The 14,932-nt window shown below is 33.0% G+C and overlaps 1 protein-coding gene across 3 annotated transcripts in view; it reads right to left on the bottom strand.

The window, feature by feature from the left end:
• The window catches only part of LOC109087158 (receptor-type tyrosine-protein phosphatase epsilon-like), a 73,044-nt gene that overhangs the window by 6,458 nt on the left and 51,654 nt on the right, over positions 1-14,932 (bottom strand). Inside the window, exons 3-12 of one of the 3 annotated variants that reach the window (XM_042768040.1) lie at positions 13,519-13,599; positions 11,872-11,962; positions 11,401-11,474; positions 6,762-6,898; positions 4,876-4,966; positions 4,370-4,446; positions 4,096-4,132; positions 3,885-3,982; positions 1,003-1,122; positions 680-840 (exon numbers count right to left, since the gene is read on the bottom strand). In XM_042768040.1, the coding sequence (XP_042623974.1) occupies positions 680-840; positions 1,003-1,122; positions 3,885-3,982; positions 4,096-4,132; positions 4,370-4,446; positions 4,876-4,966; positions 6,762-6,898; positions 11,401-11,474; positions 11,872-11,962; positions 13,519-13,594 (962 nt within the window). In that variant the 5' untranslated portion in view covers positions 13,595-13,599. Of the gene's footprint in view, positions 1-679; positions 844-1,002; positions 1,123-3,884; positions 3,983-4,095; positions 4,133-4,369; positions 4,447-4,875; positions 4,967-6,761; positions 6,899-11,400; positions 11,475-11,553; positions 11,704-11,871; positions 11,963-13,518; positions 13,600-14,932 lie in introns of those variants that run through there. The other 2 variants (XM_042768039.1, XM_042768041.1) reach the window with 2 other exon arrangements.

Below are 14,932 nucleotides of genomic sequence, written 5' to 3'. Positions count from 1 at the left end.
TATATTTATATATATATATGTATATATATATATATACACACACACACACACACACACACACACACACACACACACACACACACAGTATTTTTTATATATTTATATATTTTTAATTATTTTTCCAAAAATGTTTTTTTTACAAATATTTAATTATAAATTCTATTATATATTATTATATAGTTTCTATTGTTTTGCCATTGCTTTGAGTATTATGAGCACTACTAAGTACTATTAACATTAATATTAGTAATAGTACTACAATTAGTAGAATAATTAGGTTAATGATTAATACTGAATTTCATTAACAAGTCATTGAGCATTATGTTAATTAATATATCAGTATTGTACATTTACACATGAAAATCTGTGAAAATAAGATATCTGAAAATTTCACGTCATTTTCAATGTTGAACTTTATAATATTTTTTTTTAATTACTAATAAAGTAATGTAATAATGCCTATTTATTAAAGTTCAAAACACAAATAAAAGGAATAAAATAGTGACATTAAAGTTTTGAACTAATCATTATAATACAGAGAAAACAACATAAGGTCAAAACATCATCTTCGCATGAAGATCTTGCAGCCAAAATGTGTCACAATTCACACAATTCAACGATCAGATTTCACACCAGACGTGTCGTTCTCCAACAACAGTCACACTGAAACACAACCCACCTGCAGTGCACCACGATGGGCCCGGCGTACGACGGGTTCACCTGCTTCACCTTCTTCAGGAACTTGAGCATGCCGATGGGCGAGAAGGGAACGCCGAAGTCAGGCCAGCTGGTGAAGTGAAGCTGCGTGACAAGACGGGGCGTTTTAGTGCCGTCGCTGGCCTGCTGCAGTGGACACAGAGACAGGTGAGAATGTGTTGACACAGGAAAAAACACACATGTACTTGCACTTGAAAACAGCAGAGAAAATCCCCTACAGAATCATATGCATATAACAGCAGGGGACATCATATCTCAAGCTTGCATGGGTGTGTTCACGCTTACATATTGCACACAGAATTTCCGTATGGTGTAGTCCACCAGTGCTGTAAAGTCTTCCACAGCAACACGAACGTTACCGTACGTCCAGCATCCCTGATCAGGCCAATACTGATAACACTTATCCTGCAGAGAAAAACACAGCACACTTATACTACAAGTTACCATTAGTTTATTTTGTATCTTACACCTTTTTTTATTTATTTTTCTTATTGCAGCTAACCTGCACTGCAAACATGTAGCTGCTAATAGTTTTCTTTGTTTTAGTTTATTTCTTACTTTCTTTTTAAATTGTATTAATATAAAATTAATATTTTTCTTACTTGCATTGAATAAATGTAATTATAAATAATTACATGTTAAAGCATAGTCTATTTCTTAATTTATTTTTTATCTATTTTGTATATTTTTCTGTATAAAATAAAATAAAATAAAATAAAATAAAATAAAATAAAATAAAATAAAATAAAACAAAACAAATACAGCCAACCTGCTTTGCTTTGGTAGCAGAAAATATAGCTGCTAGTATATTTACCATTATTTTAGTGTATTTATTTATTTATTTGTAATTTTTTTAATATTTACAAAAAAATGTTGTCCTTGTATTAAATGACCATACTTAAAAATATATTAACCATTATTTTACTTCATTTCTTTACTTTCTTTTTAAAATTGTATTACTATTAAATTAAATATTTTTGTACTTGGAATAAATGAATGAATGCTGCTAACCTGTATTGCTTTGGTAGTACAAATATAGATGCTAATATAGTTAATATTATTTTAGTGTATTTCTTAATATTGTTTTATTATTTTAATATTTTAATATTTTTCTTACCAAGTAAAAAAATTACTTGTCATAAAATAAGAAAAATAAAAAAGTAATGATTTGATGGTAATATATATAGCTGCTAATATTTCATTTCAAATACAAAAATTATTACTATTGACTGATATTGAGTTGTATTTATAAGTGAACAATACATATTGTTTAATACATAGCATTCAAACAGGAAAATATCTAAAGAGACAATAAATAATACACTATTGTACATCAAAATAGTAGAATAGAAATGTAACAATGTCTGTTAATTATATTAATAAAAGTTACATAGTGTAGAGAAAAAAGAAAGACATGAACATCATCTGCTAATCATTATAAAACAGAAATCATGATACAAGGTCAAAATATGATGTTCTGTAGATAAACATAAATGCATTACATGTCAATCCTGTTGAGTAAATCAGTCCACCACTGGCACTGAACAGCTGTAAGTGCATTAGAGGAGTAAAGGTGACTTCTAAGACACCATGATGCTAATCTGAGCTCTTAAAACAGTCTGTCTGTCAGTCAGTATGATCCAGCCCGAGAGCGCAGGATAAACCTCTCTTACTGAGAGTTTTCTGACTAATTAGGTTAAGGCCAGAGAGAGCTTTATCAGCCATTATTAAAATCATCAATTCCAAGCCCGACCCAAAGCTGATCTTAATCTCATCCCTGTTCTGTGTCTTATTGATTTGTCTTTCTAGAGATGCTCGCAACCGTGATGCAGAGGAGAGACGAGGAGTCGTGTGGCGGCTTTGTGAGATCTGAACATCAGAGACGATCCAAACGGAGACACTTGTGGGTTATTGCTGAAGATGATCAACAAATCGGATTTATAGAAAAGCACTGAAGTGAAATCAAATACAATTTAGTGGGACTGTAGTCATTTTATTTGCATTCTGATGCTTTTTTTTATAGAGTAAGCTGTATATACAGTCATTTTATTTTCATTCTGATGCTTTTTAATATAGAGTAAGCTGTGCAATGTTGTGCACTTTGGTTCCAAGGAAACACTTTGGCTAAAAGCATCAAGCAAACATGTAATACATGTAATATAATGTTAATATATTGCTACGATAAGCAGTAAGGGGCTTTGTTTAAATCTCAAAATCATTATAACTTAAATTAAAATTAATTACATTTTGAAATTATAATTAAAATTTTTAATTTAATGTAGCTTTCAGAAATCTGATTTATTTAACCCTCCTGTTGTGTTGTGGGTCAATCTAACTCAAACTCGATTTTCAAACTACTCAAAATACTGGTTTAATTTAAAAACTATTTCTTCTTGAAATTTGGTGAATATTTCTCATTTAGGGCCATGAATGTGTACGCAAAATTTCCACACATAGATATGTCTTATGACTCTCATTTGTTTCCATTTCATGCAATTTCTCAAAAAATCAGAGTAAGGTAAAAAAAATAAAATAATAATAATAATCTTTATTGGAGGTCGTCAAATACTAAAATATGAAATACTTGAGATCTTGAAAATAGGACTCATCTTATAGGTCATCCAAGGAATAGGCACTTTCTTTATCTAAATGAGATTGGTTGCTTATTTTTTGAATCTCAATAACTAGACTGATTCAGTACTGAAAAAAAAGTGTGAGAAACCTATCTTGCCCTCGCAAGGTTTGAGAACCCCAAAGGAAGTACAAATAGCAAGAAACACTACAACTACTAAACAAGTAATAAAAGACACTATTTATACATGTAGTTATTTGAAACTCAGTGTGCAAAAAAAAAAAAAAAAAAAAAATTCTAAAAATATGTCAAATTGAACCACAACACAACAGAAATAATACAATTAAAAGGGAATTATTACATTCCTCACATAGTTTTCTGTTTTCTATAAATCATTTGTAATTTATTTATTTTATTTTATTTTTTCAAATTGCATGAAATCCAATATTGGTCAATTTGACCCTCAACACAAAAGCTGTACCCAGATTTTGAACACAACAGGAAGGTTGAAGATCATCTCATATACACCAGTATTTAGCAGGCCCCATGACCAACACAAGGAAACACCAGAAATCCCCAAAAAAAGGATGCGTACCTCTTTTCTCTCTTTCAGATTCGTTAGCATTACAATAGTAGCTGATTTCTGTTCCCATATCATTCTCCAGAAGTCTGCAACCGTGTCCTGTTTTGGACCTGAAACACAGATGTCATGCTATCGAGTTTAATTATGTCTGCTTTTAGCTACTGAAACTGTTGTCATATGTGTCTGCTCACTAAATCTTATTTTTACATTCAGATGCACTCACCTTGAGCTGCAATGAACTTATTCTTATCTGTATAACCCTGGGAAGAAAGAAGCACTAGCTAATGAAACCAACATTTAAAAGCAAACGTGTGCAAATATTTTGCTTCTCTATTTGATAAATGATGCAACGCATTACAACAAAACATATGGTTTTGTTTCTCAATGTTTTACATTCACATGCTCCAGAACTATATTTTGAATAAGTACAAATGAAAAAGTAAATGCATGTTTGAACATTGATGCATTGAATTTTCACAGCATTACAAATCACTTACATCGATATAAGAAGCATTGATATAATCTGAACATGGGACTCCTTCGATCGGTGTTAAAATCACTCTGGAATGATCATCTGGATAACAGGAAAGACCAAAAAACGATGTTGACATATTCGATTGCTCTTTCTCAGGCCCTCATAAAAAGTGTCTACAAGACAAAAGCTTTTAAAAATGTTTGGAAAAATAGAAGTAAAACAGTGAAATGCCATGGATGTGGGCACAAGGAACTGAAAGTGACAAATGTTTTAGAGAAGCTGTGTTAGATGTGTGAAGTTGGCAGCAGCACTGAGGAAAAACTTCAGATTATCACCCGAAATAATCATGTGGGCAACAACAGCACAGCAGCAGAACATATGAATCAACATCATTTTTTCATCACAATTTTTTAATGAATATCCGCTAACATTATTAAGTAGGATATAATAATACATCATTAAAAAAATATTTTCTAAATAGATTTTTTTTACTGTGCTTTTAACTTGAGAATGAGAGAGAATTCTTACATGGTAAGATGTTTGGATATCTGTTCTTCTCCTTGTTTTCATCTTTATTGGCCTCTTCACATGTTCCTTGAGTCGAACCCCCTGGTAATGACTGCCAACGATACAAATTAAACATGTTAACAACAGCAAACCAACGGCCATTCCACCATTAGCACATCTGATCTTGGATGCCAAATCGAATAAACCTTAATTCAGATTTGACACTGTCAGGGAATAACAGATGCTGTAAACTTTCTGCATAATTAAAAGTATTTTGTACATTAAATTCAACTGACTCTCATTGCAAACTGTGCGTACTGTGTTTAATGTTTATATTGAACTCTCTCGTCTGAAGATAACGCACCTGAGACATTATTTTATTTCATTTGAATGCACTTGAATTGTTACCGAACACATTCATTCCTACAGAATGTGAGCAAAACTGATCATGCTGTTCAAATTCCCACCAAACCTGTCATTTTGTTATTGCCTAAATGAATGATATTACTGACACTTTATTCCTGTATGTATAGGTCATTGTTTAATCAGCAGATCCGCTTCATTCCAACGCAAATAGTTTAAGTGACCATTAAGATTGTTGAGCATAAACATGGTTTCCATGGGACAGAAAATTCACATGGTTCATTCAGTGTGTGCTCCTGAATCACGGGTCTGTGAGAGAAGCGAATCTTGAATCATGCGTCTAAAGCAGGAGAGAGGGGCTTTCTCAATTCCACTGATGACTCCTTGACATCTCAATTCCAGTAATTCTCAGTGGCAAATGAGAGCAGTTGAGCTGTCAGCGAATGTGGAAGGATATTTGCTGATCCATATGAATATGCCAGTTAATAACAGCACCATATCATGCCATCAGCTACTTTACAAAATAACAATCTGCCACTAAACACACAGAAATAACAGAATGACTGCTGAACTTTCAGCAGCATGAGTGATGTAATCAGCATAAACAACTATTTTCAGATCATCATGATACGTGTTTTCATGGAAAATCAAGTAAATGATACTAATACCAGTGTAATTTCATGAATCTTAAATTAATATCAATTGGGTAACATTTTATTTTAAGGACCAATTCTCACTATTAACTAGCATGCAGCATACTGGCTGTTTAATAGTACTAATAAAGCACATATTAAAGCCTTATTCTGCATAACCATATTTTAGATACCTAAATTTAACAACTACCTTACTAAGTATTAATAAGCAGCAAATTAGAAGTTCATTGAAGCAATAGTCATAATTAATAGTAAGTTAATAGTGACTAATGGATCTTAAAATAAAGTGTGACCATCAATATTGATACCACAACAAAAGTAATGTTACAAAACATGCTACTGTAATAAATAAATAGATAAAGATGAACAAAACATTGAAAAAAAAAAATGAATGGCATTTAGCCTTTAATGATTTCACAATTATATAACTAGCATTGTCTTCAATGCATCATAATAAAATAACACATTAAAACGGATTGATTCTGTTGAGAGATGTGTACCACATATACAGTGATACCACAGAAACATCATGCTACTGAACATGATACTATACAAACAAATAATACATATTAAACAAAATACTAAATTAAATATTAAAATAATTTAATGGCATGTAGCCTTCAATGATGTGGATATCACACACATTGAATAATGGCCATTAATGGAGTTTAATTATATATTAATAAAGTAGAATATTAAATAAGTATTATTATTATTATATTAAATAATTAAAGTAAAAAAGCTGATTTTTTTCCCATGTTTGATTCTAAAGGGCTTCTAAAAACCTACTGAAGTTGTGATTGTTTTTCTGTTGTTGTTTTATTTTTTCTTGTCAATATTGTTTAATCAACTTGGTATTTTTGATATCTTTAACCATGATCAATCACTTACACTGTACTCTTCCCGAAAGAGTTTCCCATCATCGGCCGAGCGTATGCGATACTCTTCTTCCAAGCTGTCTACAGGAATAGGGAGATATTTTTTGGATGTGGAGGGGGATCTGGGCAGTAAGACCACCGTCTGTTGTTCTGTGGAGGAATGCGGCACATGAATGTTAGAATCAAACACTCGAAAAGTAAAGAATCTCTAGGAGATTGAAATACATATTTACTTTACAGTTTCTAAATAAGTGCAAATGTACAATCACCTCGGCAACTGAAATACAAACACACACACATTTTACTAATTGGATTGACAGGTTCCACAGTTTATATTGGTTCCACTGATGTAGTTAAAAAATAATCATCTTACTACATCACATCTGAAACTAAATTTTATTTATAGAACTGCTAAATAAAAACATGAACATTCTGAATGCTATTGGAGGACAGCACATTTCCTGTCCTTATTTCATATAGTGTTTCACTACCGGTGTGTGTGTGTGTGTGTGTGTGTGTGTGTGTGTGTGTGTGTGTGTGTGTGTGTGTGTGTGTGTGTGTGTGTGTGCGTGTTATACACATACAAGTGAGGTGTGTAAGTACAATTGGTCTATTTTATCAATAAATATGATTGGGTTTGATATTAGGGTAAAAAAAAAAAAAAAAAGTCTTAAATTCCACAATTTAGACAAGAAATTGTCCCATAAAAGCATAATATCTTAACAGCAGACTGAGAAATACACTTTTATTTGAAGAAAATCATGTCAAACCTACGCTCATGGAAATCAAACAGGCTAAGTAACACCATAATGTTGTCTTTCAGGAAAGCTATCAGCATGCTTTTGTAAAAGAACTATAGGCATATTTAAAGCAGCATGTGCATATACACCTCATAAACATTAATCAGAAAACCACCAGTGACCCTCGTACCAGCAAAAGAAACCCACAACCATTAGGTTAGAGTTTAGAAAGGGTGAGATGTTAGACATTATAGAGTTTAGACTACAGTATACACTTCATGCCTGTTCATAAGACATCACATACAGTCGAGGCCAAAAATAATGACCCCCTTGGTAAATATGATCAAATAAGGCTGTGAAAATTCATCTGCATTGTTAATCCTTTTGGTCTTTTATTTAAAAAAAATCACAAAAATGTATCCTTTCATTGGATAATAAGAATTTAAAATGGAGGGGAAATATCATTATGAAATAAATGTTTATCTCAAATACTCGTTGGTCACAATTATTGGCCCCCCTATAAATTCTTATGAGTAAATTGTCTCTGAAGTATATTCCCATTCATATTCACAATTTTGAGCACTCCAGCATGATTATAAACATGAAATCATCCAGCTCTGGCTTCCTGTTTCACAGAAATATAAAGAGGAGGGAAAACAAAGCCCAAATTCCCTTAATCATCCATTACAATGAGAAAAAACAAAGAATGTATTTCTGATGTGCAGCAAAAGATAATTGAGCTTCACAAATTGGTGAAGTGGCTTTAAGAAAAGAGCTAGAGCAGTGGAAATTCCCATTTCCACCATCAGGGCAATAATTAAGAATTTCCAACCAACAGAAAATGTTATAAAACTGCCTGGAAGAGGATGTGTGTCTATACTGTCCTAATGCATGGTGAGAAGGAGAGTTTGAGTGGGTAAAGACTCTCCAAGGGTCACAGCTGAAGAATTGCAGAAAATAGTTGAGTCTCTGGTTCAGAAAACCTTTAAAAAAATTGTCAAACAGAACCTACATCACCATGTTGTTTGGGAGGGTTTCAAGAAAAATTATAATTGTTCTTTCTAATTCAAAATAAAACTAAAGCATATTCAGTTATCAGACATGACTGGAACTTTAAATGGGAATGGCTTCTATGATCAGATGAAACTAAAAAAATGAGCTTTTTAGCAGCAAACACTCAAGATGGGTTTGGTGAACATACACTTTTGATGTCGTGGGCCTATATTTCTGCTGGAGGTCCTGGACATCTTGTTTAGACACATGGCATCATGAATTCTATCAAATACCAACAGATAAAAAAGCAGTAAGTGACTGACTCTGTTAGAAATCTTATAATGGACCATGTTTGGATCTTCCAAATGTACAATAACCAAAACACAAACCTCAAAAACAACACAGAAATGTTTCACTGAGCTCAAAACCAAGCTTCTGCTATGGCCATTCCAGTCCTCTGACCTGAACCCTACGGAAACTGAGAGGAGTGAACTGAAGAGCAGCACCACCAACATGGAGCTGGGAATCTGAAGGGTCTGGAGTGATTCTGGATGAAGGAATGGTTTCTGATCTCTTGTCAGGTGCTCTCTAACCTCATCAGGCATTATAGGAGAAAATTTAGACCCGTTAAACTGGCAAATGGAGGTTTCAAAAAGTATTGAATAAAAGGGGGCTATTAAATGTGGCCAATGTGTATTAGAGAAAAACATTTATTACATAATAATATTTCCCCCCATTTTAAATTCTTATTATCCAATGAAAGGATACATTTGTGTGATTTTTTTAAAATAAAAGACCAAAAGAATTAACAATGCAAATGAATTTTCACAGCCTTTTTTGATCATATTTATATTTTTGGCCTCTACTGTATACATGACCTTCTGACGGCCAGCCAAGATCATCCTCATCTTTATCCACCATCTATATATTCCTCTATACAACATACTGTACACACAAACACACGCATAGTGACCACTGTTACATAAGCACTTAGACTTAAATAAATAAATAAATAAATAAATAAATAGTGGTGAAAACCCTGGTTAAGTAGACTCAAGTTAGTTAATAAAGAAAACTATAAAAATGAAATTTTGCTTGATTATGCAAATTTCACTATCACAGTGCTAGGGTGTTGCCAGCACAACGGTTTTTAGCATTGATAATAATCAGAAATGTTGCTTGAGCCTCAAATCTGCACATCAGAATCATTTATGAGGGATCGTGTGACACTGAAAACTGGAGTAATGATGCTGAAAATTCTGCTTTTCATCAAAGGAGTAAATTACATTTTACAGCATATACAAAAAGAAAACTTTGTAACAATATATTTAACAATATTACTTTATTTTACTGTATTTTTTGAACATTAGTGTGCATCAAAGAAGCAAACAAATGGTGGCATAGAAAGTCGGTAAACCACTTCCCTCACACAGGTGCGATGTTCCTCTGAACACTGAAACCGTCTCTCAGATTGAAATGCCTACTGAACACAGCATATGCCATTTAACACTAATGGTGTGTTTAGAGCATGTCATTTCATGTCTCGGCTCACAGAACATTCCTCAAGAGAGATATCTGTCAGGATTATAGAGGAAGTCTATTGCATAAATCTGCAAGATCTGCAGTGACAATCGGACTCTAGATAATAATTTAATACAAAAACTGAAATCTGAGCACAGTTTGAGATCTAGAGGACATTAAGAGGGTCTGTCTCTCAGGAGAACGACCTGAGATTCTGGGGACTAAATCTCAAGTGTCAGTTTGATCTCCATTCAATCTCACTGCTGTCTAAAAAACACACTCCTAGTCTGAAACAGAGCTCTTTTGTGATTTTTCTTACTTATGGCTAACCATGAGCCACAGTTTTTGTGGCTCATGCCAGCGAACTCTAATAAAAGCAAACAGGAACAACGGTTTAAAACGGAACCTTCTTCCTCTTTCACATTTAGTCATATTTGAATATTTTCTTGAGGACATATTGATAATCATACCACAAATAGCATTATGTTTCATCACTGTATCTATGCAACAAAACAATAGCCAATATATCCAATATAAACCACATTCAGTGTTTCGTAATTTTGAAAAAAATATTTTCTCACTATTATTGAACTAGAAAAGTCTTGTCTAAAAGTAGATTTACCATTAGTTAACATAAATTAATGCATTAACTAACACATTTGTTAAAGTGTTTATTCATCGTTGTTAACATTATTTAACTGTTCATTGTTAGTTATTGTCAGCTCAAGTCCATTAAGTTAAAAAATAAAAAAAAATACATTTTATTTTAATAATGTATAATTTAATTAACTTTAAGATTAACAAACGCTTTAGTATTTGTTATTGTTACAGTAGTAACTAATAGTTAACTAATGCTAACAAATGCAACCTTATTGGAAAGTGTTACCATTTAAAAGTCTTCTTTTCAGGATAATTGTGCCATTTATTCCCAGTCTTCTCAAAAGGCAGAAAGTTGCTCAATTTACCTGAATGCACCATACTTTAAGAGATTTAGTAAAGATTATACCATTAAAACTAAAGTTTGTGAAATATCTTTGTAAACTCAACATTAATGCTTATCAATGATTTGGCCTTTCATCAGGCATTCAGATGACTATATTCCTCAAAAATCACCATAAAAACCATAATATGACCCATAAACCTCAGCCAAAGTGAACTTTGTCTGCAATTATAGAGTCGTTCTAGATAGAACAGCACGTGTAGCTCACAAAAACCCTCACGTCCTGCTCTCATAACGTCTTGAGACAACAGGAAGCCAAATATAGCATATTTGATAAAGTGCAACTTGCCAAGACATCTTACTCACAACAGAGCTCTCCAAACCACAAGTTACTTTTATCATATCTTAAACACATACCTTAAACTAAACCGGTCGAAGCAGAGAAAGTGAGTGCTTACCTTGCTCTTCAAGGATGCCATTTGGTACTTTCTTGTCGACGGCTGTGATGACAACTTTCCTCTGGTTTTTCAACCTAAAAGAAAGCAAAGAACATAAGGTTTAAATGCAAAGACAACATGCGGGATGATATCCTAACGTCAAATCTGTCTCACCAACGAAAACTCGAGTTCTTTTTCATCAGAGGTGCTGTTTCTCCACAAAAAAACAAAACAAAACACGCTATTTGGCACGCTCTCTACCATATAAAAACCTGTGGGTTTACCACAGGGAGGCGGTGTATGAATAAATGTGTGTGACAGCATGTCTCAGTTCCTGGACCCGCCATTAATCAGAAAGAGGTGGAGCTTACAAGCATGACTCACAGCGTTTGTGTGTGTGTGTGTGTGTGTGTGTGTGTGTGTGTGTGTGTGTGTGTGTGTGTGTGTGTGTGTGTGTGTGTGTGTGTGTGTGTGTGTGTGTGTGTGTCATACCTGAGGCAAAACCAGGCCAGCAACCCTAGAAAAAGCACCAAGACGGACAGACCCAGCAGTATGGGCAAGACTTTTGAATTCCCATTGTCACCTAAAAGAAGAAGAAGAGGCAGTCATGTAAGGCATTTTTAGTGATTTAATAGAGAGCCTGGTGCTGTTTTGACTGTGCGATAAGCATCGCTCATTCATTTAACAGCAGGTTTGACATGAATCACACGCTTAACTCTGAGATCAGCACTTTACTGCAACACAGAAATCACAGTCTGCGTAATGCACCACAGATTTAACACAAATCCACATGGCCACACTGATGGTTATGTGATGCAGAACACTGAAAACCACCAGGGAAATACTCTAGGGAAAGTTTTACACAACAACAAAAGCCAGTTACTGTAAGGGTCAGTAAACTTTTTGGCCACTGAGTTTCCATGACTTTTTCTATTCATTTATTTGTGAGTAATGCATACATTATGAAATCAATTTTTAGAGGTTTCAATCACTTTACAAAAAAAAAAAAAAAAAAATGAAAATAAATAAAATCTGAAAATGAAAAATGTCTATATATGTATGTATATGAGAAATTATATATTATTTCTGAAAACAAAGGTCTACAAATGCAACATGCATACATATATGTGACCCTGGACCACAAAACCAGTCTTAAGTCGCTGGGATATATTTTAGCAGCAGCCAAAAAAACATTGCATGGGTCAAAATTATCGATTTTTCTTTTATGCCAAAAATCATTAGGATATTAAGTAAAGATCATGTTCCATGAAGATATTTTGTAAATTTCCTACCGTAAATATATCAAATATATATATCTTATTTTTTTTATTATTAGTAATATGCATTGCTAAGAATTCATTTGGACAACCTTAAAGGTGATTTACTCAGTATTTTGATTTTTTTGCACCCTCAGATTCCAGATTTTCAAATAGTTGTATCTCAGCCAAATTTTGTCCGATCCTAATAAACCATACATCAATGGAAAGCTTATTTATTCAGCTTATTTATATATGATGTATAAATCTCAGTTTATTGACACTTAAGACTGGTTTTGTGGTCCAGGATCACATATAAATGCATACATACACTAATGTTACAATATAGTATAATGTTATAATTTTTTTTTATTTTTTTATTTTTTTATATTCATTTACAATGTTTTAAGTATGAACTATAGCATAACCTTGAGTGAAACAGCTGTTTTTACACAGATGCTGGTTTTCAAACAAATGTCTGTTAGAAATATCAAACTTAGTGGGAAAAAAGGAGTTTATAGTTGAGTAGGAGATCTAAGCCTAATGAATGAATGAATGAATGAATGCACCTTAAAAACTGTAATTACTTGACACTGTGAAAAACTAGCAAACTAAAAAATATAATTATTTGACTGCAAAATGACTGACCAATCAGAATCAAGTATTCCTGAGAGGAAATTTATAATACCATATGCGGCCTACAGTATATAAGGCATTTTATTTTTTAAGAATTTATCTTCAGAGAAGGTTAAATTGCTAAATAAAATGATAAATGTTTTGCTCTTTATTTAGAATTGAAAGGATTTGGGAAGAAAAAAAAACAGCAATGCTCATTTTATTATTAATACTATTATTATGTTAACTCTAAATAATAAGCACTTACCACTGCTATTGGGGTTTGTTGAATTGGATATGTTTAGTTCTGTAGTTGTTGATATCAGGAAAAAAACAAGGACCATTGTGTCTGCAAGAAAAGAAGAGAACATTACAGTAGATTATTTAGAAATTTCTTTAATTAAATGTGACTGTACATTACAGTCTATTCAAAAACAACGGAGCAGAAAGCTATAGTACCACTGCATTGAAAACATGTTTCATTACTTCTCCACTAGATGTCACCAAAGCCATTCAAAAACAGTTCCAGTACAAACACTTCAAACCCTGACATTTGAAACAGAGCTACTGTAGATGCAAAACCATAAACCTAGATTAGATATGATTATTTACTTTAATCGTATTTAGTTTTGGGATTTTAAGTGCATATGTTTTTAAGCGGATTAAACTGAGATAAAACATCCTCACATCTGAATTAATCTGTGAATTTAGAGGTGTTAAAAAAAAAAATTGCAAGATTTTTTTTTTACTGTTTTCCATGAGAGTTTAATCTGCATTATTATGTGATTGACACAAGACTAGATCTCTGCTTTCACTCATGCTTATTTACAAACGGCGCACAATAAATTATGCATCATATATTTAATCCAAAGTAAAAGTGATGCCTGAAAGCAAATAATCAGAAATTCAGAGCAAGTTTTTGAATGCCGGCCAGCCTGTATCGTCTCTGTCTGTTGTCGGCTACTTCTGGACAGGAAAAGCCATGAGGATTCAGTCTCAGCTGTGCTATCAGAGCTGCTCCAGAGAGATAAGACACTCCACAAAACACCCACGCACAGCCACTGATGCTCTTCATTGAGAAAATGAACTGGGTGCTGTTGCTAATTCACTAAACAAGTACAATGCATAGAGAGAATCCCAGTGTTCAAACACCAAAAATGTCTGAAATAATTTTACATTGAATTCATTTGAACTACCCTACTTTATTCCTAATATTCTGGCACTCCTGCATAATTATGCATAAACTTTTAATCTAAAGCTGAACGTGATGAACTGCATGGAGTTATTTAGATTCTCAACAAGAAACTGCATTCGCAAACATTTTTCACTTCTGTAATTTGACATTTATAAGTGAAACTGGATATGCAATGAGGAAAAGGGGAAGGGGATTCTATGCACTGGAACTGATTTCTTACACATTGATTGTTTGCTAAGACCAAGCATATGTATTAAGGTGGTAAATAAGGATTTCACACTGATTTTAACACACATTCCTGGTCATACTATGCATAAATCGTTGGCACAGGTTATTCCAAAAAATATACAAAAGTTTAGGGTCTGTAAGATTCTGTAATGTTTTTGTCTCTTCTGCTCATCAAGGCTGTATTTATTTGATCAAACACAGTAAAACAGTAATATTTTGAAACAGCTGTGCTGCTTCATATTTTTGTGGAAATGTGTGT

The sequence above is a fragment of the Cyprinus carpio genome, chromosome A12, assembly GCF_018340385.1.
Source record: "Cyprinus carpio isolate SPL01 chromosome A12, ASM1834038v1, whole genome shotgun sequence".
Classification (NCBI taxonomy): Eukaryota; Metazoa; Chordata; class Actinopteri; order Cypriniformes; family Cyprinidae; genus Cyprinus; species Cyprinus carpio.
This window is presented reverse-complemented; position numbering and strand designations above follow the sequence as displayed.